General features: G+C 49.8%; 2 protein-coding genes across 5 annotated transcripts in view; both read right to left on the bottom strand.

Annotated features, from left to right (window-relative positions):
• Positions 1-594, bottom strand: part of ADCY2 (adenylate cyclase 2) — a 289600-nt gene extending 289006 nt beyond the window's left edge. For all 4 annotated transcript variants that reach the window (XM_060191138.1, XM_060191139.1, XM_060191140.1 and 1 more), the window contains exon 1: positions 290-594. In XM_060191138.1, coding sequence (XP_060047121.1) covers positions 290-520 — 231 coding nt within the window. In that variant the 5' untranslated portion in view covers positions 521-594. The remainder of the gene's footprint in view (positions 1-289) is intronic.
• On the bottom strand, positions 594-12892 carry LOC132538750 (collagen alpha-1(I) chain-like). Its single transcript, XM_060191923.1, has 4 exons — positions 12788-12892; positions 1264-1692; positions 1099-1137; positions 594-774 (listed from the first exon to the last, which is right to left on the bottom strand). The coding sequence occupies exons 1-4, from the start codon at positions 12890-12892 to the stop codon at positions 601-603; spliced, it is 747 nt and encodes a 248-aa protein (XP_060047906.1). The 3' UTR covers positions 594-600.
• Positions 12893-24047: the final 11155 nt, after the last annotated feature.

Genomic DNA, 24047 nt, shown 5'->3' with positions numbered 1-24047 from the left:
CCCTCCCCCCAAGGCTTGGCTTTGAGGAGTGGAGCGAGGTCCCCTGAAGAAGGGGCTGCTCGGACCCGGAGCTCAGGGGCTGGGGAACCCCCATAAAGTGGAAGGGGTCGCCCCAAAGTGTCAGGTGTGCAAATAACGGGAGTGTCTACCTGGTGCACCCCCGCAACTTTTTTTTCCTGGTGGAAGGGGAGTACTGGAACGTCCAGGGAAAAGTTTTCCCGCTTTCGCGTGGAGCCGAGCGGGGTGTCTGGTTTCGGGGCGCCCTGGGGCGCGGAGGGGAGACACTCACCAGGCGCAGCGCGAAGAAGACAGCGAGCAGGGCGAGGCAGGCGCCCATGACGATGAGCAGCAGGAAGGCGATGAGGGGGTGCTGCTGGCTCATACAGTAGTAGGACTCGTACAGCCAGTCCCGGGGGCGCGGAGGGCGCGGGGGGCCCTCGCCCTCGCCCTCGCCCTCCCCGCACCCCGCCGCCTCGCAGTCCCGCAAGTAGCGGCGCCGCCGCATCGCCTCTCGCCACATGGTCCGGCCGGGAGGGGGGGGGGGGGCGCAGAGCCGGGTACCCTCTCGGGCTCCGGGGTCCTGGCTCCGGGGGGTTCCCCTCAGGCGCCGGGATGCCGGCTTTGGGGTCCCTGCTGCCCCTGAGTCCGGCTGCCGGCTCCTCGCTCCCGGGTCCCCAGTCGGGGCTCCGCCTGCTGCGCTCTGGGCTCCGGGAGGCGGGCTGCTCCGGGCTCCCCACTCCGGGCTGCGGGCTCCGGGCTGCGGGCTGCTCCCGGGTCCCCACTCTGGGCTCCGGGCTGCGGGCTCCCGGCTGCGGGCTGCTCCCGGTCCCCACTCCGGGCTCCGGGCTCCGGGCTCCGGGCTCCGGGCTGCGGGCTCCCGGCTGCGGGCTGCTCCCGGGTTCCCACTCCGGGCTCCGGGCTGCGGGCTCCGGACTGCTCCCAGGTCCCCACTCCTTGCTCTGGGCTCCGGGCTGCGGGCTGCTCCCGGTCCCCACTCCGGGCTCCGGGCTGCGGGGTCCGGGCTCCGGGCTGCTCCCAGGTCCCCACTCCTTGCTCTGGGCTCCGGGATACGGGCTCCGGGCTCCGGGCTGCTCCCAGGTCCCCACTCCGGGCTGCGGGCTGCGGGCTGCGGGCTCCGGGCTCCGGACTGCTCCCGGGTCCCCACTCCTTGCTCTGGGCTCCGGGATGCGGGCTGCGGGGTCTGGGCTCCGGGCTCCGGGCTGCTCCCGGGTCCCCAACTCCTTACTCTGGGCTGCGGGCTCCCGCTGCCCCTAGGTCGGCTCCTGCCTCCGGCTCCGGTTTCCCAGCTCCCGGATCCGGGGTCCCCGCTACTCCGCCGGGCTCCCCGCTCCCCGCTCCCCGCTCCGGGCTCCCGGCTGGGGCTGCGGGCGGAGCTGGCGCCCCCGGGCTGGGCGGCGGCCTGGGGGCAGCTCCGGGCGCCTCCGAGCAGCCGCCGGGCGCGGGCGGGACTGGGGGGGGAGCTCGGCCCGCCTCCCGGCCCCCCCAAGCCCCTGCGCCGCCTCTGCTCGCGACCGCCAGGCCCCGCGCCTGGGTGGGGGCACCGGAGCGGGAAGGAAGGGCCGGGGGCCGCGCCCCAACCCGGAGGCCCCTCCTACCGCCCCCTCCCCCAGCAGGGCCGCGGCGCTCGGGGTCCCCTGCCAGCCTGAAGGGGGGGCTCCTCCCTGCACCCACCTCGCCCGAGGACAGGCAGGGGGCGGCGCCTCACCTCTGCACCGCCTCACGGCGCCAGGCACAAGGCCAGCACCCCCAAACTCTTAGGGGGCCGCCGGGGGCCTGGGAGGACCACCCCCCACCCCGCTAGGGGGGGACACCTTGGCTCCGCGCACCGTTTAGAGCGCGCTGGGGACTTCTCGCCATGTGAGGACCCCCCTGAACTTGGGGTCCGGGATTCCCTCCCTCCAAGGACCCGGCGCTGGGCTTTGGGGTGTGGGGGGCTCTCTGCGGACAGGGGTTTTCCAAGGAGTCGTGCAGGGGCAGAGAAGGGCAGCCCGCCACGTCCCGGGGTCACCCCCGCCCAAAGTCTCGCTGGCACTTGAGGTCGTCACACTTTGAAGAGACCCTCCCCTCGCCCTCCCTCAGGTTCTGTGACTGGCAGGGTGAGCCGGAACCCCAGAGCCGGTCCAAGCAGGGGTGCTGCAGGGTGCGAGGGGGTGGGGGGCTCAGGCACCCCGACATGCACACGCCGCAATGGGGGACCCGGCCCGAGTCACCGTGCTGGGGGCTAGCAGTGTCTCCCAACACCCGCCTGGAGGCAGAGCCACTGGCCTCGCTCAGGGAGCCCTCCCTTCTAGAAAGTTCGTCCCATTCCAGAGATCCCAGGTCCCACCAGCCCCCCAGAGCCCAAGGACCCCACCCAGGCTGGGTACCCCACCCCTACCCTAAGCATATGGGGAGTGGGGTGCTGCCCTTCGCCCCCAGCCTGGCACTGAGAGGCGCTCAGGATTGGCAGCCCCCTAGCCCCCCACCCCCACACACCCCAGAAACTTCCCAGCCCCCGACACCCCCCCAGCTGTCCTGTGTTCCCCATCCCCTTGGCAGGATGACCAGGGACTGGGGGTCCCCAGTCTGGGAAGGGAGCGGGGCTGGGCTTGAGGGGGTGTTTCTGCGGGTTACAGGCTAGATCTTGGGCAAGGGTCCCAGTGCCTAGGTCTTCCCACCTTCCAGAGACCAGGAAAGAGAAATGGGACTGGGGAGGGCTCCCAAATGGGAGACCCCACCCTCACCTGCATCCCTCCCCTGGGGTGGGCTGGCTGCCCACTGCTCCCACTCCAGGCTGGAGCTCCCACTTCCTCCTCCTCAGGGTTAACCATCCTCCCTCCTTCCACACAAGTCTTCCCCTCCCCCACCTCAGACTCCCAATCCTACCTCCTCCCAGGTTCAACATCTCAGACCCTCTCTCCCTCTCTCTCCCTCTCTTTCTCATGCCCCACCCCAGGCTCTGACTCCCAATGCTACCTCTTCTCAGTTTCCACACCCCTCTCTGCAAGTCTCTGTCTCTCTGTTTCTTTCTCACCCAAATTGGAGGTTTCCTCCCCCCAGCAGGCTGTAGAAACAGCCCAGGGAATCTCAATCTCTCTTTCTGTCTCACTCCCTTCCCCCTTCCTCCTCCTCCTCCTCCTCCTTCTCCTCCTCCTCTCTCTCTCTCTCTCTCTCTCTCTCTCTCTTCCTCCCTTCTTCTCTCCCTCCCCCCTCTCTCTTCCAGTTGATTGGAGTCTCCCCCAGCAGGCTGTAGAAACAGCCCTGGGGAATCTAGTCAGAAAAATCCTGAAGTTATGGGCTCAGATGTTGAGGTGGGGGAGGGAGTTGGCTGGGTGCCTGGGTCCTGGGAGGCACCCCCTGCCCTCCTCCAGCAGCTAGGCCGGTACCCCCCCCCCAAGGCGGGCACCCTTTGGGCCTCCACAGCCCCTTGCCAGGAGCTAAGACTCATACATCATCTACCATCCCCAGGCAGGGCTGCTTCGCCCTGTGTCTTGATGAATGTCTGGCCCACTCAGGGAGGCAGGGGAAGCCAGTGATCTAATTTAGATTTATGCTAGAGAGAGAGAGAGAGAGAGTGCTGAGAGCAGAGTAGATGCTAATTCAATCATCCCTTCTGCTTCCTAGTGGGAAATGGCAGCCAGGAGATGAACAGATGCAGGTACACCCCACACGCTGATTTAGGCACACACAGGTGAGGCACACAGGTATGTGTCTGTGCAGAGAGGCACGTCTGTACAGAGTCTTGTTACAGACACACGTGCAGGAAGAGTAACACAGAGATATGTGTCTGTGCAAAGGTACATGTCTACATGCACATGTCTGTCCATATTGCCCATGTGGTGATGGGGCTTCACTAAATACATACGTGTGTACAAAGACATCTAATTTCTTTTTATTACTACCAGGGTTGTGGCTGGGGCTTTGTGTCTGCATGATTCCACCACACCCAGTGGACTTTTTTTTTTTTTGTCTAGGTAGACGGTGAGAGACAGAGAGGGAGGAGAGATAGCACAGCTCTGCTCAACAGCTCCTGAAGAAGCTTCTCTGCTGCAGAAGCTGGGGGCTTGAACCTGGGTCCTTGTGCATGGTAAGGTGAGCTCTCACTAGACCGCTCATTTCACTGTTGAATGTAATGGCCAAATATAATATAATTGGACTCCATATGAAGGGAATTTTGCACTTGACCCTTAAAACTTTTTTCATTCATTCATTCCATATTTATTTTCTTCTGCCATATGCCACATATTTGAGAGAGAGAGAGAGGTGAAAGGACAGGACTCTGGGTCTCCCACAGAGACTCCCCGCAGCTAGAGAACCAGGAAGATAGTTCACCCGGGCAGTTGTTTGCCTTGCCATATGTAAGGCCCAGGTCTGAGTCCCCAGCACCACGTGGAAATACCAGTGACTGTAGGAAGCTCTAGTGCTGTGGTATCTCTCCCTCTCTGCCTCTTTTTATTGAAAACTCATACTCAGGCCAGGCAGTGGCGCACCTGATTAAGCACACATTACAGTGTGCAAGGATCCAGGTTCAAGCCCCTGGTCCCTCCCTGCAGGATGAAAGCTTCTCTTTACCTTGGTGCAAGACACCAAACCCAGTCCATGTTCTGCTTGTTGTTTCCCCTTCTGTTCCTATTTCCCCACTTCTGTCCATGAGTGAGATCAGCCCATCTTCATCCTTCTTTCTGGCTGATCTCACTTCACAGGATGCCTTCCAGCTCCATCCAAGAGGCCGTGCAGGGTGCAGAAGATGACTTCATTCTTCAGAGCCGAGTAATATTCCGTTGTGTATCTAGACCACAACTTTCTCAGTTACCTGTTGCTGGACACCTAGGTGGCTTGCTGAGCAGGACTTTATAGACCGTGGAGCAAAATGTGTGTGTGTGTGTGTGTGTGTGTGTGTGTGTGTGTGTGTGTGTATTTTTTTGCCTCCAGGGTTATCACTGGGGCTTGGTGCCAGCACTACAAATCCACTGCTCCTGGGGGCCATTATTCCCACTTTGTTGCCCTTGTTGTGGTTGTTATTATTATTGTTGTTATAGCTGTTGTTGGTGGTGGACAGAACAGAGAAATTGAGAGAGGAGGGGAGGACAGAGAGGAGGAAAGACAGACACCTACAGACCTGCTTCACCACCTGTAAAGGGACCACCCCTGCAGGTGGAGAGCTGGGGGCTCCAACTGAGATCCTTAAGCTGGCCCTTGTGCTTTGCGCCATGTGCACTTAACCCACTGTGATACCACCCGGTCCCTGCACCTTTTTGTTGTACTTTGTAAAGTCAGGATACAAAACACAGACATGAAGCAAAACCAGCAGCCCCATCCCTATCTCAGACTTTTTATTTTCCTTTCCCTTCGCCCCCCCACCCCCCACATACTTCTTGCTGTTTGATCAGAGACCAAGCTTGTGGGTGGAACAGAGGAGACCTTGCCTTGCTGTACTTAAGGTCTGAGTCCCCAGCACCAGGTGAAGGAGAAGCAGCGTCTGTCTCTCGACCTAGGCGGCTGTGCGGTGCTGGTGGGGCCGGGCCTCACTGTGTGTGGAGGCCTGTGGCCGCTTCAGACAGCATGAGCAGTGTGAGCTGGTCTCTTCCAGGTTGGGGATTAATCACACCAGGTATACCTTTTGAAAGGCCCACAGCAGTTTCTGCCTTGAAAACATGAAAGAGAGAAAGGAAAAGGAAGGAGGGAGGGAGGGAGGGAGGGAGGGAAGGACGGAAGGAATCACAACCTGTGAGCAGCTTGAAATGAAAATGAAAATGGCCTTGAGGGGCCGGGTGGTGGCGTACCTGGTTGAGAGCACATGTTACAGTGCACAAGGACCCAGGTTCAAGCCCCCAGTCCCCACCTGCAGGGGGAAAGCTTTGCAAGTGGTAAAACAGGGCTGCAGGTGTCTCTTTCTCTCTCCCTCTCTATCACCCCATTCTCTCGATTTCTGGCTGTGTCTAGTCAACAAATAAAAATAATAATAATAAAACAGAAATTATAAAGACTGACCTTGAGCGCTGCACCCTAAGCTTGAAATACAGATTCCAGCAACCAAGTGGACCCCAGAAGTTCCTTCCTGCAGCTCTGGGGAGCCCTGATGCTGCACCAAGCCCCAGGTGTGGGGTGCTTGGGATTTCCCGCTCTGCCAGGTAGATTCCCTCTGTATGGAAGGCCCCAAAGAAAATGCTCAGTGGAGGCCCAACCATCCCAGAGCAGCCAAATCCTGGAGGAGAATTCATTTTCCTCTTCAACACTAGAGGGCAGCACACCCTCCGCAGCCACCAGGCCAGGGAATTATTCTGGGTTTGTCCCCTGTGCTTATGAATTACTCTGGGGTCCCTGCTTGAAATCCTTCATCATCATTAATAAGGGGCTGCCCACTTTTCCTTGGAGCCTGGGTGCTGCACATTGGAGAGCCTGATCCTGTCAGCAGGTGACAGTGCATAGTCCCTTCTCCACCGTCTCCACCCGCTGGGGACAAACAGGCAGGTTTGGGCTCACCTGAAGCCTGCAGACCTGGCCATCTGTCTCTCTCTCTCTCACACACACCTTAGAGATCAAAGACCTGTGAAATATGTTGCAAGACAGCTTTTAAAAAAACATATTGCATCTCTTACTCATTCTTTTTTTCTTGAAACCTTATTTATTCTATTTGACAGGACAGACAAATTGAGAGGGAAAAGGAGAGAGAGAAAGAGACTAAGGCCTGCAGCCCTGCTTCACTGCTCATCAAGTTTCCCCCCTGCAGGTGGAGACCAGGGGCTTGAACCCGGATCCCTGTGTATGGTAACATGTGCACTTGACCAGGTATGCCACCACCCAGTCCCAGATATTTTTTCTTTTTAATCACTAGCTTTTTTGGCTTTTAATCATAAATAAATAAAAACCACCTTCTCAGCCCTGGCCCCCACCCAGTTATTTTTCACTCAGTCGATAAATTTGCCGTAGAGCCCCTCCCAATGTCAGAGCTCACTGATTGATTAAATAAAGGCAGGCTGGTAAACTGTGCCAAGGGCAAACGGGGCCATGCCAGCCCAGAATCCACTGCAGGGCTCAGGACATAGTCTCTCCGTCTCTCCCCGTACGTGCAGGTTAAAACATGCACGTCAGTGGACTCATGAAGGGTCTGAAAGGTGCTGTATGTGCCCAGCTAGTGTTGACATTTTCATGCCCTGGATGGAGACTGCAGTGGCTACAGGAAACACACACAAGCCCCCAGCCAGCTCCTGGTTCCCAGGAGGAAGGAAGGCTTCTTCATTAACCCTTCAAGCTCACTGCAGAGTTCTCTCACCATTGTCAGAATATCAGAGCAGAGTTGTGGGCTGGCCCTTGAATAGATTCCTCTTCTCTCCCCTGGGGTTTGAGTGAGCTCTCTGTATCCTTGAGACCCTACTGGCTTGGCTTCTTGAAGAAATCATTTATTTATTTTTTTAAGTATTTTATTTTAGTTAGACACAAGGAGAGACAGAGAGGGAAAGACCAGAACACTGCTCAGTTCTGGCTTATGGGTGCTGGGGATTGAACCTAGGATCTCAGAGCCTCAGGTTTGAAAGGCTTTTGCAGAACCATTATGCTGTCTCCCCAGCCCAGAAATCATTTTTCAGTGATTTCTGAGGAAATTAGAATATGTGGCCTAGGAAGACAGCATAATGGTTCTGCAAAAGATTTTCTGGGAGTCGGGGGGTAGTAGCACAGTGGGTTAAGTGCAGGTGGCACAAAGCGCAAGGACCGGCCTAAGGATCCCAGTTCAAGCCCCAGCTCCCCACCTGCAGGAGAGTCGCTTCACAAGCAGTGAAGCAGGTCTGCAGGTGTCTGTCTTTCTCTCCCCCTCTCTGTCTTCCCCTCCTCTCTCCATTTCTCTCTGTCCTATCCAACACTGACAACATCAATAATAACAACAATAATAACTACAACAATAATGGCAACAAAAAGGGAATAAATAATTTTTAAAAAAAAAAAAGATTTTCCTGCCTAAGGCTCCCAGGTCTCATGTTCAATCCCCAGCTCCATTAGCCAGAGCTGAGTAGGGCTCTGTTCTCTCTCTCTCAATAAAATACTTAAAATTGTTTTAATTATCTTTATTTATTCGATAGAAATAGCCAGAAATTGAGAGGGAAGGAGAAGACAGAGAGATACCTGCAGCCCTGCTTCACCACTTGCAAAGCTTTTCCCCTGCAGATGGGGGTCAGGGGCTCGAACCCGGGTCCTTACGCACTGTAACATGTCACTCAACCAGGTGTGCCACCACCCGGCCCCAATAAAATACTTTTTTTTTAACAAAGAAATTGGGATACCTACTGCATGGCTTCCTCTTTGAAACTTGATTCCAGGGGTGGACAAAAAAAAAATGAGATGGTTCTATTCCAGGAATTAAGAAGAAAGGTGGGGCCGGAGGTTGAACACCGACCTGAACCCCAAGCCCCAAGCCCATTCCCAACACTGTTACCAGGCACTTGTGGAAGAACCACCAGGCTCGGAGTCCCTCCCCTGAGCCCCAGGGGTCAGTTAATGAAGAATCAGCTTCCTGCTCACCTACTGATCCAACTTTGCCTGGGAGATCAATTTCCCTCCCTGGCTCAGGGCAGTGAGTCACCTCCTGGAGCTGCCTAGGAAGGGGGCATAATTCAACAAGCTTAAGCGCTCCGCTCAGATACCTTGAGTTGTTTGTTTGTTTGTTTGTTTTAAATCTTTCCAAATGCCCCTTCAAGGAGTCAATGGAAAAGCCAGTTGAATTGCACTCTGGAATCAAGAAACGATGTGCTTTGAAGAGCAAGAAATGAAAATAAATAAAGAGCATTCTTTGTGGTTGGAGACAATTGTTTTTTTCTCAACTCTGCCTCCCTCAGTCAGTCCAGGTGACTTGGGTTAAGATTTCAAGCCACTGTCATTATGTAGGAGCCAAACGAGGGAGCCCACAGCCTGAGGCCACAACAAACTGTTACACCAGCCTTTGCAGGAACCTGCTGGAGTCAGAACAAGGCCCCTCCCCCAGGAAGGTTAGCCTTTCACACACCCCGAGTGAGGGGAGGGTTACAAGGTCAATAGCTGGATTAGAGAGGGGAAATTGAGTGAAGACACTCCTAGCTCTGCCCTCCATTTGAGCCATGACTCATTTTAGAAGGAAACCATTAAGTGGGTCTCTACTCCACTCCACTCCACTGTCACCAAGGCATAAGGGCATGAGGGCCGGGGTCTTTGAGGCTGCTCTGTCTGCCTTCAGACTTGACTATCTGCTGCTGCGGTCCAGTCTCACCCAGTTCTTCAGTCGCTGGTCACTGTGAACCAAAACCCAAACCCAGTCCTCCCAGAGCTCAGCCATATGGCTAGTTCAATTCATGGTTTCAAGTTGAGTGTGACACTAACCTCAACTTACTGCTTATGTAATATTCCACACAGTACTGTAAGAATTGTTAACATCCTTTCTTTTTTCCCCCTAATAAACAAAGACTGTGCATTTATTTTGCATGGAAACAAAGAGAAATCCAGAGGGAAGGTGGAGACAGAGAGGGAGAAAGTAAGACAGACATCTGTAGCCATACTTTACCCCTTGTGAAGCTCTCCCCCTGCAAACTGATACCAGGAGCTTGAACCCTGGTCTGTGCTCATGGTAATGTGTGTGTGTCTACTGAGTATATCAGTACCTGGTAAGAGTACTAATACTCTTACAATAATAAGTCCCTTAAAGTGCCAGATTTTGACCTCATCTCAGCAGCGGTACCGTCTTAGAACTAGTAAATAAATCCCCCTGAACTACAGAATTTTATCTGTAAAGGCAGACAAATGGAGCAATTATTTCTAATCACTCATGAAGACATTGATTACATGGGTCTATCAATGATTTTTAGGTCCAAAGAGAAAATCCACATACAGTCAATACAAATAAATTGTACGATCAAGATGCATGCCAGCGTTTGAGAGCAAGTTCTATTTTCTTAGATTAAACAATTACTTAGTTTTCTTTTAATGAGAGATACAGAGAGGAAGACTAGAGGGGGCTGCATGGTGATGCACCTGCTAGAACGCATCTGTTACCATGCACAAGGACTCAGGTTCAAGCCCCTGACTCCCCACCTGCAAGGGGAGAAGCTTTACAAGCTGTGCACAAGCTGTGAAGCAGGTCTGCAGGTATCTTTCTCTCCCCCTCTCTGTCTCCCTGCCCCTTTCAACTTCTCTCTGTCCTATCAAATGAAATGTAATAATAGAATGATAGAAATGAGAAAAGAAAGAAATAATATTAGAGAGAGAGACCAGAGCACTGCTCAGCTCTAACAGATGGTGGTTCTGGTATTGAACCTGGAAATCTCAGAGCCTCAGGCATGAAAGTCTTCTCCAAAACCATCCTGCTATCACCCCAGCCCTCTGTTTCCTTAGGTTTAAGTGCAAGATGAGAAAGTTTCAGTGATGTAGCCGGACTAGTAAGCACACATACCAATCTCTTTCACTGCTGGAAGGAAAATTCATTCCAGGCAGGAGTTCTCCTTTCTTTGTGCCTGCCTGGCTCTACTCCGTTATCTGAACCACACAACACAGCTAAAGTGCTTAATCCTTATGGACTAGCAGGGCAGAGAGTCAGTGACTGAGTGAAGACATGGGTGGTTTCATTCTTTTTTTTTTTTCTTTTTGGCCTCCAGGGTTATTGCTGGGGCTCGGTACCTGCCATCAGTTGACATCATGGGAGCATCTGGAACCTGGTGGCTGAAAGAAGAGTTAACATATAAAGCCAAACAAGCTGTTGACTAATCATGAGCCTAAAGGCTGGAATAGTGCAGATGAGATTTGGGGATCTCCATTTTGTAGATAGTTAGTAGATCTATTTTAGTTATATTACAAAGGGCCCATGACTATATTTGTGTTTTTTACAGAATGTGAGCTCAGATCTACAGGGATGCAGAGGTCACATAGGCTCCTAAACTGAATATGGGCCCCAGATCCTATCAAACTGATGGGGTTTACAGTCAACAATATTTATACCCCTTTCCCATATTTGGGAGCTACTCTCTTCCCTGATCCAGCTTTCTGGTCCTTTTTCCAGCCATGACATCATCTCCCCAGACAATAACTTGGATCTACTTGCATATGTATATGCATATGCATATCTACTTGCAGATGTCAGGTTCAGAAAATAAATAAATAAATAAATCAAACAGTGGATTGATTCTAATGCTAACAGAGGGCAGAGAGAGGAGGAGGAGGAGAGAGAGAAAGAAACCAGCAAAGACATGAGGTGAATCAATGACCAAGGGGCGGTGAGAATTCTACCGCTGAACCTCCCATGCACAAGTGTTCCAACCACGTCAATAATTGTCTTAGACACACGTTGGCTAAACACTCCAATTGAATGTTGGAAACTATAAATTAACTCACTACAATCAAGAAAGCCGAAGCTTGTGAAAAACACAAGCTTATTGATATCGACTCATCCACTTAGTTTCCAATTTAGAAAAGTAAATGATAAATAGATTGTTCAAAAATGTTTTGACAAGTGGAGCTTGGAAGGCCACTTTTTTTTTAAAGCAAGATCGGACATATGTTGAGCAAAGTCAAGACTTTAAAGTTACAGAGACGGAATATGAAAAAATGGAAAACACATGTACATTCAAAAGTAAGACTAGGGAGCTGGAGAAAGTATATAATTATTATTATTTGCCTCCAGGGTTATTGCTGGGGCTCAGTGCCTGCACCATGAATCCACCTCCTGGAGGCCATTTTTCCCCCTTTGGTTGCCCTTGTTGTTGTAGCCTTGTCGTGGTCATTATTGTTGTTGTTGATGTCGTTCGTTGTTGGATAGGACAGAGAGAAATGGAAAGTGGAGGGGAAGACAGACAGAGGGAGAGAAAGACAGACACCTGCAGACTTGCTTCACCACTTGTGAAGCGACTCCCCTGCAGGTGGGGAGGCGGGGACTCGAACCAGGATTCTTCTGCTGGTCCTTGCACTTTGCACTACATGTGCTTAACCCACTGCACTACTGTCCGACCCCTGAAAGTATATTCTTATCAGACAAAGTCAAGACTCGGAGTAATACCAGAGATAAGGACTTTTTAATATGAAAAATTCATTTCATTCAGAATATATAATAAATAACAAAACAATTCATTTAATCGAGCCACAATTCTGAACAGGCTGAGACTTTGAGGTTTTAGGTTCTATCCCCAGCACCGCAATCCAGAGCTGAGCTATGTGTATGTGCTGGTCTATCTCTGGCAATTAATTAATTAATTAATTAAGCATTTCAAAAAAGAAAATATTAGGACAACTTTCCAAAACTTTGAGCTAAGCACTGATTTTCTAGAAGCCTAAGATCCTTGATCTTAAGGGAAAACACTGACAAATTGGATGTAGCTTTACAATTCTCTTCATTGAAAGTCAGTGCTTAAATAAATATAGGGGCATCTCACTGGGTAGGATATGTGCCAGGAATCTTTGCTTTTCTCCCATCACTGAAAGGGAAGCAAATCTGAAAAATACCAGAAGCTGGGAACTGTTTCTCTTATCTGAAAGAAAAGAAAAAAGAAAGGATACTTGGAAGTAATAATAGGTCTTGAGATGACTTATAAAGGAAGTGAAAACAGGACCAGAGGGGGGGGGGAAGTGGGCAAAAAATATATAGACATAGACATAGTTATAGATAGTAAATCAACCCTTATCTATGACCTTGAAGAATGAGTACAGTTTCCAGAGCCGGGGCTGGGGGCACAGAGCTCTGTGCGTGAGAACTGTGTGCAATGAGACCCTTATTAGCTTAGAATCTTGGAAATCAATAGGAATCCCTAATAAAAAGAAAGTCAGTGTTGTGAATATGTACCCTTCTATTCAAAGCTGCATCATTCACACCAGCCAAGGAGCAGAAACAGCCGAAGTGTCCGTCGACAGGTGACAGGATATAGAGGTCAGGAGGGGTCCGCTCCATGGGCCATCACTCTAGAAGCAAAGGACCAAATGATTGGATCTGAAGGTGATTATGCTCAGTGAAGTAAGCAAGGAGGTGAAAGCCTACTACCTTTCACTCCCTTAAGGAATACAGAGGACACATGAACTTGCATGAACAAGGGAAGAGTCAAACTGTCTCTAAGATGTTGTGAGAACTTCAGAAATTATCTGGAGGTGGGAGAACATTGCTGAACTCTACCGTATAATCTATTTTTGCCTCCAAGTTTATTACAGGGGCTCAGTGCCTGCACTATGAACCCACAGCTCCTAGCAACCATTTTTTTTTTCCCGTTTTATTGGACAGGACAGAGGGAAATTAAGGGAGGAGGGCGAGCTAAAGAAGGGGAGAGAAAGATAGGCACCTACAGACCTGCTTCACCTCTCTGAAGCAACCCCCTGCAGGTGGGAAGCTGGAGTCTTGAACTGGGAGCCTTACATCGGTCCTTGTGCCCAGCACCACGTGTGCTCAACCGGGTGCATTACTGCCTGGCCCCCTAATCTTTTTTTTTAAGTTTTAAGTTTTTTTTTTTACTTTATTTTTAAAATTAAGGATAGAAACAAAGAGAAGTTAAGAGGGGAGAAGGGAGAGAGAGAGAGAGAGAGAGAGAGAGAGAGAGAAACCTGCAGCCTAAGCTGCTTGTGAAGTTTATGCTCTGCAGGTAGGGAGCGGGATTTGAACCTGGGTCCTTGTGCACTGCAATGTGTGCACTCAACTGGGTGTGCCACCACCTGCCCCTACCCTGTAATCTTCTAATTTTGCAGAACCATTATGCTTCCTCCACAACTCTATAATCTTACACTTGTATAAACAATTATTAAATCAGGAATTCAAAAGTCAGAAAAATAAGTCATTAAACACACACACACATGAAAGAAAATCAGTACTGTAAAAGGTGGTGCACCTGGTTAAGTGCACACATCACAGTGCACAAAGACCCGGGTTCAAGGCCCTGGTCCCCACCTGCAGGGGGAAGCTTCACGAGTGGTGCAGCAGGGCTGCAGGCGTCTCTCTGTCTCTCTCCCTCTTACCTCCTCCTCCTCCCTTCTCAATTTCTCTGTCTCTGTCCAATAAATAAATAAATAAATAAACAAGTAAATAAATAAAGAATGGACAAAGAGAGAGTAGACGAGAATGTGACAAAGTTGAAGTCAAGAGTGTTCTAGAGGACGTGTTCAAAATGGCAGGGCCACCTGCATAGAGAGGAGGGTCCTTAGGGAAGAGGAGACTCCTGTGTGGGGAAGACGGTTCACACAGCACAGGCTAAGTAGCTACCTAGGAAGAGGAGGTGAGGGCTGGTCTTGTGTCCGCTAGGAGAAGTTGACGTGACTCTGTCCAGAATCAGGGGCTTTCCTGGGAATATCACACTTCTGTATAAGGGAGTGAGACATGCCACGACCACACAGTGTGTGTGCAGAAAATGGGGAGATGCCTCTCAGGGGTGCTGTAGGTACGTGTGGGAGTGGGTGGCTCTACCGTACAGGCTCTGCTGCCCAGTTCTGCTTGGCCCAGGGGCTGAGGTCTCTCTTAGCAGGGCTCCATCTGGGTCCCTCAGAGCCCAAAGGATGCCACAGGGTGCCTGCTCTTCAGGCAGGTGCGGTCACGTTCTCCCAGGTATAAACCTTGGGCTGGCTTGGTTTTGGTTTTTCTGAATCCAAAGACTTCTTTCCTGGGAGAATATCAGGCTTTCCTAGGTGGGAATCCAGAGATAGCCCTGAGTATCCTGTTTATAAACTCTGCCTTTTCCATTCTAATTTTAAAGCATCTCTGTCATGAAAGGGAGGCCAAATTTCGTTAACACATGAGAGTGATTTTGAAAGTATAATGTCATTTCCTGCAGAAAGGTAACTGGGGAAAGCTATGAAAGTAATTTGAGAAGGAACAAGAGTCAGGCTGCATCTAGGAGGCCAGGCAGGGGATGCAAGCTTTTCTGAGGCAGGCACAGAGTTCAACACGTTTATACACATCTAAAAAAAAAAAAAATCAGCTCTCGGAAGCAACCTCTCCTGGATTAACCTTTAACCCCAGATTTGGGAGGGAGAAGAAGAACTGGTTAGGCAGAGCAGCACAGAGATAGCCAGACGTCCGCTCTCCATTCTGCAGTCAACCTAATGTCTAGACAGGGCTGGGAGCGAACTCAGTGAGTAGAGGGCAGGCCTAGCCTGTAAGAGGCCCTGGGTTTGATCCCCGGCACCGCATAAAACAGCCACGTCCCCTGAGCTGAGTCAGGCGGTGCCACACCTGCTTATGCTCACACATTACCATGCACAAAGACCTGGGTCCAAATCCCCAGTCCCCACCTGTAGGAGGGAAACTCCACAGGCTGCAGGTGTTTCTATTTCTCTCTATGTATCTGTTTTTTTTCACCTCCAGGGTTATTGCTGGGGCCTGGTGACAACACTATGAATCCACTGCCCTACTGGCCACTTTTTCCTTTTCTTTCTTTTCTATTTTTTTATTAGATAGGACAGAGAGAAACGGAGAGAGGAGGGGAAGACAGAGAGGGGGAGAGAAAGACACCTGCAGACCTGCTTCATCACTTGTGAAGCGACTTCCCTGCAGTTGGGGAGCCCGGGGGCTTGAACTCTGGTCCTTGCGCTTGGTGATATGTGTGCTTAATTGGGTGTACCGCTGCCCAACCCCCTGTCTTCCATTTCTCAATTCCTCTTTGTCTCCATCCAATAAAAAAATAAATAAATAAAATAAACAACACAGAGATGAAGAATAACGCATTTAGAGATCACTCGTCTTCTAGGAGCTCAGTTTGCGGCTAAACCTTTAAAAAATTCGTAACAATGATGTTTTCCATGAAAATTGGGGAAATAATCCTACACCTTCAGATGGATAATGAGGATATGTGGTACTCACCCTTATTTCAAAATTCTAAAGTAGATACATTATCAGGAATGACATGTGGGTGGAATGAAAGGTGACTTCTACATCTTCATTCTGATGTGCTGTCTTCTTTTCTTAAAAGTTGACTCCTATGAAAGGAAAGGTCTCACCACCTGAAGGTCCTTCCACACCTGAAGTCTCTGGCCACAGTCTGAAGTGAAGCATGCTGGGGTGGCACTCGTTGCATTGATTAGGTTGCAATCAGCGGATGCAAAATTATTTGATAAGAATTGGGACAACCCTTCAGATTCATCACTCAGGTGAGACCTTTCCTTTCATGGTATTCCCTAACTCCATCCCAGGTGGTTCACTTCCTAACAAAGTCCCAAAACCTAGATATAGACCAGGTTCCAGGAGATAGAGCATATGTTCACATGTATCCATAAACTAGGGCAAATATATACCTGAAAGCAGTAGTACACTAGAGTTTTCAGTGAGTACCCCGCAACACTTTATCTCTGCTATTCCAACCTTTGTGTCCATGGACAACACTTTATCTCTGCTATTCCAACCTTTGGGTCCATGTTGTTCTTCAACAATTTGTTTGGCTTTGTATGTTAACTCTCTTTTCAGCCACCAGGTTCCAGATGCCATCAGGATGCTGGCCAGGCTTCCCTGGACAGACGACCCCACCAATGTGTCCTGGAGCTCCGCTTCCCCAGAGACCCACCCTACTAGGGAAAGAGAGAGTCAGGCTGGGAGCATGGATCGACCAATCAACACCCATGTTCAGCGGGGAAGCAATTACAGAAGCCAGACCTTCCGCCTCTGCAACCCACAATGACCCTGTGTCCATGCTCCCAGAGGGATAGAGAATGGGAAAGCTATTGGGGAGGGGATGGGATATGGAGATTGGGTGGTGGGAATTGTGTGGAGTTGTACCCCCCTATCCTATGATTTTTTTAATGTCTCCTTTCTTAAATAAATAAATACAATTTTTTAAAAAAGTTGACTCCTGGGGGCTGGGAGGTAGTGCAGCGGGTTATACCCACATGCTTTCCTGGTTTGAGCCCCCTGCTCCCCACCTGCAGGGGGATCGCTTCACAGGTGGTGAAACAGGTTTGCAGGTGTCTGTCTTTCTCTCCCCCCCCCCCGTCTTCCCCTCCTCTCTCCATTTCTCTCTGCCCTATCCAACAACAATAATAACAATAAAACATAACAGCAACAACAAAATGGGGAAAATGGCAGCCAGGAGAAGTGGCTTTGTAGTGTAGGCACCGAGACCCAGTGATAACCCTGGAGGCAAAAAATAAATAAATAAATAAATAAATAAACTCCTTTTCAGATGATCTTTAAGATTCTGAAAATGGCTAAAGAAAACATTCTGATCTTGAGTACTCCACAAAGATAATCAGGAGACTTGCATCTTTCTGCAGACAACAGCCACTCCACTGAGACACACGGGGACCCCATTTCCATAAACCAATGAGAAATGGGGCATTTCGGGCAAGACCCATATGACGATGGATGTGGCCACTCTCAGGGGATCAAGACCCAGGCCTGGGACAGACCACAGACGTGCAGTGTGGCACGAGAGATTCTCTAGGTGAAAGAGAAGTGATCAATCGTAATTCCCGCCACACTTCACTTGGAATGTAATCAGGCCGGCTCGCTAGTGGAGAGAAAACTCAGTCTCTGTACGTGGGGAGGGGAAGCAGCCCCAAATAATGCTCTCTGGTTTCTGAAGAGAAAAGGAAAGGAAGTAAAAGCAAAGGAAAGGGAGGGGAACACTAAAATAATTCAAATCAGTCTGACTGTCTATGATCGGAAACGACGCACCAAAATGAATCAGTGGACAACCGAGCTCTGTCACTTGACGGGGTCAGAGGTCACAGGAGGAGATGGGAATAGTGTTTCATTCTCAGCTCTGCTGCCCCTGGGCAGGGAAGCAGGGACTGAAGCTCTGAAATCTTTGATCATTCAATACTGCAATCTTGGAGTCTTTCTTGCTTCCCCTTCTCTGTTTTCTGTAAGTGTGCAGGAAGAAATATTTTTATTTATCTATTATTTGATAGAGACAGAGAGAAATCAACAGGGAAGGGGAGAGACAGAGAGAGAGAGAGAGAGAGAGAGAGAGAGAGGAGATACAGACCTGCTTCACTGCTCATGAAGCTTATCCCCTGCAAGTAGGGACATGGAGCTTGAACCTAAGTCCTTATTCCTGGTAAGATGTGCACTCGGTGGGGGAGGGAGGGGAGGTCGGGCGGTAGCGCAGTGGGTTAAGGGCACATAGCGCAAAGCGCAAGGAACAGAGTAAGGATCCCAGTTCAAGCCCCCAGCTCCCCACCTGCAGGGGAGTCGCTTCACAGGCGGTGAAGCAGGTCTGCAGGTGTCTATCTTTCTCTCCCCCATCTGTCTTCCCCTCCTCTCTCCATTTCTCTCTGTCCTATCCAACAAGGAACGACATCAACAACAACAATAATAACCACAACAAGGCTACAATAACAAGGGCAACAAAAGGGGGGAAATGGCATCCAGGAGCAGTGGATTCATGGTGCAGGCGCTGAGCCCCGGCAATAACCCTGTGCACTGGACCAGGGGTACCACCACCTAGCCCCTGTTGGCCTTTGGGATTTCTTCTTGGGTGAATATTCTGTTCATTTTCTCTCCCCATTTTGTTGTTGCTAAATTTGGTGAGCTCTTTATGTATTTCGGTTATTAGCTTCTTATCTGGTATATGGCACGTCAAGATCTTCTCCCAGTCTGTGAGGGGTCTCTTTGGGTGGTGGTTTCTTTTGCTGTGCAGAAGCAAGAGCAGATCTCATGTTTATATCTGCATATCTGTATAGAGCTGTGAGAAGGAGGAGCACTTTCCCTCTGGGTCAATGCATCTGCAGTTGTGCTTCTCTTTCTGCATCCACCATCCCTTCCTACAGAGCACTGGCCTTCTCTGGCCCACATATACCTCATTCACACTGAGCCATCAACTCTGAAATGCTTTTCCAATTTATTTTCATTCTGATTTAATATTGATCTACAAGATTATAAGATAACAGGGATAGACATAATTCGACACCATTCCTGCCACCAGAGTTCTGTGTTCCCATTCCCTCCATTGGAAACGGCAGTGGTTCTCCCAAGGGCTCAGTTATAGATTGATTCGTAAACATATATTCTCAATGCCCTTGCCTCCACTTCCTTTCTAAGCCACACCTACACCTATTACTACTTCTGAGTGTCCTTCCATTCTTTGTCTTCTCTCTCAGATAAGAGGAACAGTGCCTGGCTTCTTCTGGCGTCTTCCAGATTCACCTTCCTTTTAGTGATGGTATATAAACAAGATTCCTGGTGACAAGCGTTTCAGATCCTGGTGGAATTGGGGTTCCGAGTCATTCTCTAGTCATCCTTCCCTACCCTATGCCCCTCTGACGTTTGGTCCAAAATTCTTTTGGGGGAGCAGAAGGTGGGAGTTCTGGCTTCTGTCATTGCTTATCCATTGGACATGGGTGTTGGCAGGTGAATCCACACCCCCAGCCTGTGTCTGTCTGTCCCTAGTGGGGCAGGGCTCTGGGGAGAGGAGGTACACATGGGTGAGTATGTCTGCCCAGGGAGGTCAGGGTGGAGTCATGGTAGCACCTGCAACTTGGAGACTGAAAGGCAGTAAGATATCGAGCAGTTTATTAAACAGGAACCATAAAGTAGGGATAGAACAGGTGAAAGTAGAGGCCTTAGGGTGGGAAGAAGCCAGGAGTCTCTTCTAGGAATGCTCTTTAGAGTCTGTAGTCTTTCCAGCTCTTAGATTCGGTTTTAGAATCTCTTAGTGTGAAGTCTGCAAAGATAACCTCCAAGTGTCAAAATGAATAGAGAGCCTTCATGTTTGGGGCAGATCCCACATAAGAAAGATCTCCCATGGCAGTGCACCCAGTAGAGTGCTCAATTTAAGTGCTCAAGGACCCATGTTAAAGCCTCTGGTCTCCGCCTGCAGGGGGAAGCCTCCTAAGTAGAGGAACAGGGCAGTAGGCATCCCTTTGTCTCTCCATTTCCACCTCCCCCTCCCCTTTTCAGTTTGTCTCTGTCTCTGTGTACAATAAAAATAAATTAAAATTGTTTAAATGTTGTTTTTAGGGTGTCGGGTGGTAGCGCAGCGGGTTAAATGCACGTGACGCAAAGTGCAAGGACTAGCATAAGGATCCTGGTTCGAGCCCTCAGCTCCCCACCTGCAGGGGAGTCGCTTCACAGGTGGTGAAGCAGGTCTGCAGGTGTCTGTATTTCTCTCCCCCTCTCTATCTTCCCCTCCTCTCTCCATTTCTCTCTGTCCTATCCAACAATGACAACATCAATAACTACAATCATGAGAAAATCACAAAGACAACAAAAAGGGAATAAATAAATAAATATTTTTTAAAAATGCTATTTTTTAAAAGGTAGGATTGCCCATCCTGAGGGTGTGGGAAAGTTGAGTTTCCCAAGAAATGGCATTGTGTGAACCCCCAAGAAACAGCAGCCAGCGGTGTCAGTGGTACTGTGGGTGAGAGCTTGGGGTGAACCACACTTCCTCTAGAACAAAAGAGAAGCCTGAACTGCTCTGGGGGTGGAGAGGCCTGGTGCTGGCCACTGTGCTGGCACATGTGGCCTCTCTCCTGGGCTGAGCACTGCAGGACAGAGAGGAGTCTTCTCCCACCACCCTCCCTCAGGGCAGTGAAGAGCATCTCTGTGTGTGACAGGTGCAGCGTGACTCTCCTGGTGGTGCTGTGTGTGGAGTCCTAGCTAATGAGAAGAAGCAGAGGGCTCAGCTAGAATCCTGGCCTCAGCAGGTGTGAGTCTTCACAGTGGGAATGCAGAGAGATGTCTGGGGTCTCGGCAACAGCCTTTATTTCCCATATCTGCAACAAACAGCGATCTTTTCCGACATATGCAACAACCCCAAAGTTAGGGACTGGCCACAATGTAACATCTAGGTAAAGAAGCCTCATGCAGATTGAGTCCCCAGTGACATCTGTCCAGCCCTTTCGATCCACATCCTGTCTGCCTCTATCAATCATGTCTGCATATGATGCAAGCCGGAAGCAGGGTCTAGGGTGGTTTAAAGCCAGAGAGGTTATGTGCAAGACAGTGAGGGAAGGACAAGACAAGACATATGAGAACAAGAAATGAGAGCAAATTCCACTGGGTCCAAGAGGGGCCAGATCTTGAGTTATACCACGCAATGCAGAGATGGATTCTGACACATCGTTGGCAACTACTCCTCCCTTAAGAGGGGGCATGTGACCTCAGGTGCCATCTGCAGAAGTAGTGTATCCAAGGAGAGGGTAGCAATGGCCACAGAGCAGGACTGGGGCATCCCTGGAGGGTATGAAAACAGACCTTTAAAACCTTGCAAACACGAAGTCCTTCTGAGTTCAATCCCCAGCACAACAGATGCCAGAGAAAGGCTCTAGTTCTCTCTCTCTCTCTCTCTCTCTTTCTCTCTCACACACATAAATCATTAAAAACGAATGCACACCGGGTGGTGATGCACCCGGTTTCATGCACACACAGGTTATAGTGCTCAAGGAACTGGGCTAAAGTCCCCGGATCCCACCTGCAGGGTGAAAGTTTCATGAATGGTGAAGTAGGGTTGCAGGTCTCTCTCTCTTTCTCCTTGGCTATTTCCCTTCCCCTCTCAATTACTCTCCATGTCTATCCAAAATAACAAATCAAAATATATTGAAACAATTAGAAAAAGACACCACTAGAGGATTATAGGACTTTTCAATCACGGTCAAGGCTCCAACAAAGGCAACACAAAGTTGAGGGAGACAACTGCTCCCCCCCACCACCAGTCTGAGCACCCTGAATTTGCTTCTAGCTCTCTCTTTAGGCCTGGGTTATGACTCCTTCTCCCCTTAATACATTCGTGGCCAGAGATTCAATCCCTTTGGAAGCTAAGACATTGAGCAGATCATTTAATGGAAGAATAAACACTCTTCTGTTCACTGGGGAAGGCAAAGGCTCACTTCCAGGGAAGGATTGGTTCTGCTGCCTTTGACTTAATAGCAAATCATTCAAGCACATCATGGCTTAATGCAACCATGCTCTCTTTTCAACATTAGATTTATTTTTGATTACTGAGGAGCTAACAGTTTACAGTCCAGTTGATGACACAGAGTTGCAGCTCCTCACCCCCCGTGAAAGATGTGTCGCAGAATATTGTCACTGCTTCCAACAGCCAAGAAAAGATCCAAATTGTGTTTGTTGGTTGGTTTTGCCAGAGCACTGCTCAACTCTGGCGTAAGGTGGTGTTAGGGATCACTGCACGTGTCAGAGTGATGCTTCTGTCTCACCTATCATTAATAAATAAAACAAATGTTTAAAATAACTCATCAGGAGTCAAGGAGAAGACCCCTTCTTAGTACTGTGTGCAACAGTACAAACTGGAGCCTTTCTTTTCACATAAAAGGCTGAGGTAAAGAATCATGATCATGTCAGGCAGTGGACTTCCCCACACTGGGTCAAAATCAAGCAGTACCCAGCCAGCTCTCCATCACTTTTCAGAGGACCGCTTCTTTTGAGTCCAAGTCCTTTGCAGTCGTACCAGGAGTCTGAACTAGCTGGTCATGAACAGGCATGACTAAATCATTGATTTCATCGCCACATCTCCCTCAGCCAAACCAAGAGGAAGTGAAGAAGGCCTCACCTTGAGCTCTGTTGATTACCTTGACACTCTCATTCAAAAGGAAACCCTGCTGTCTTCACTCTTTCAAAGTCTGAGGTCCTTCCTGGTCAGACTCCTTCAAAACAGGAAATAAACCATTCGTCCCTTTTGCAGATGGAGGCAGACCAGGAAGGAGCTCTCAGAGCCAGGGAAGTGGACCTACAACAGGCCATTTGCCTTGATTCCTTTTCAAACAGAAAGAACCAGAAAGTAGGAATAGAGCAGATGACAATAGGCATCTTAGGGTGGAAAGAAGCTAAGAAGTCTATTATAGGGATGTCTCTAGTGGTCCAGGACTTTAGTAACTTTTGCTTGAGCTGGCTAGCCTGGAGCTGGACTAAAAATGTCTGGGAAGATGGTATCAGCACTGAGAATAGGGTTAGAACGTTTTGTCCTGCTTTATACCTTACTGCTTTTCAGTCACCAAGTTGCAGACGCTACCATGACGCCATCCTGACCTCTCTGGGCAGACAGCCTCACCAACCTTTCCTGGAACCTCCCCTCCCCAGAGCCCTGCCCCACTAGGGAAAGATGGAAACAGTATGGGGGTGTGGATCTACCTGCCAACACCCATGTCCAGTGGAGAAACAGTTACAGAGGCCAGAACTCCCACCTTCTGCTCCCCATAAAGAATTTTGGCCTATACTCCCAGAGGGGGAGAAATGTTAGGGGAAGATGCCCAGAGGATTCTGAGCCCCAATTCCAGCAGGACGTGAACAGAGAAGGAAAAAAAATAAATAAGGAAGGACATTTGGAAGTAGTAATAGGTGTAGTTGTGACTTAAAAGGAAGAGAAGATGGGACCATAGGGAAAAAATGGGTAAATATATATAGATAGTTATAGCAGCCCATATCTGTGATCCTGGGAGAACCACTTAAGTCTCCAATGGAGGGAATGGGGACAGAACTCTGGTGGTGGGAATAGTGTGGAATTATATCTGTTATCTCATAATTTTGTGAATCAGTATTAAATCCTACTAATATTTTTAAAAAGAATAAGGAAAGATTTAAAAAAAAATGAGAATGGAGTGGCAGGTGGAGTCTGCAGGAATCGGTGTGCAGGTTGAGGAGAGGCATTGAGTCAGCTGGTAGCAGGCATGACCGGTCTGTCTTAACGAGGTGACTGTCTACCACCTTAGGCTTCCATCTGAGAACTAGGCACCACCATGAACAGAACGGTTTGTACAAACTATTGTATTAACTGTTGACTGTAAAACATTCATCCCCCAATAAAGGAGGGAGAGAGCTCCCACAAGATGATTCCTCCCTCTTCTCCCCTCCCCTGTGGGACCTGAGGCTTCTGAGGTGTGGCCGTACTTTATCCCTGTCTGGGATGCGACGCACAGACCCAGGCTCCCCTGGCTCAAGGCTCTGTAGGAATACGCTGTTGGACTCTTAACCTACCTGGTACAACATGTGCCTCATTCAACATGAAGTGCGTACAACTGAGCAACATTTATATTCCATTCAAATACTCTTTAACTTGAGAAGATAAAACTGGACAGGCTGGAGTGTCTCCTCTCTTTGAAATGTTTGCACTTCAAAGAAAAAAAATATTTTCACTTTCTTTCTTCTTGTCTCTGACAGATCTTTCTGCAAATATCCTGTG

The sequence above is a fragment of the Erinaceus europaeus genome, chromosome 5 (genome assembly GCF_950295315.1).
Source record: "Erinaceus europaeus chromosome 5, mEriEur2.1, whole genome shotgun sequence".
Lineage (NCBI taxonomy): Eukaryota > Metazoa > Chordata > Mammalia > Eulipotyphla > Erinaceidae > Erinaceus > Erinaceus europaeus.
The sequence above is the reverse complement of the archived record's forward strand: the minus strand, read 5'-3'. Positions and strand labels throughout refer to the sequence as shown.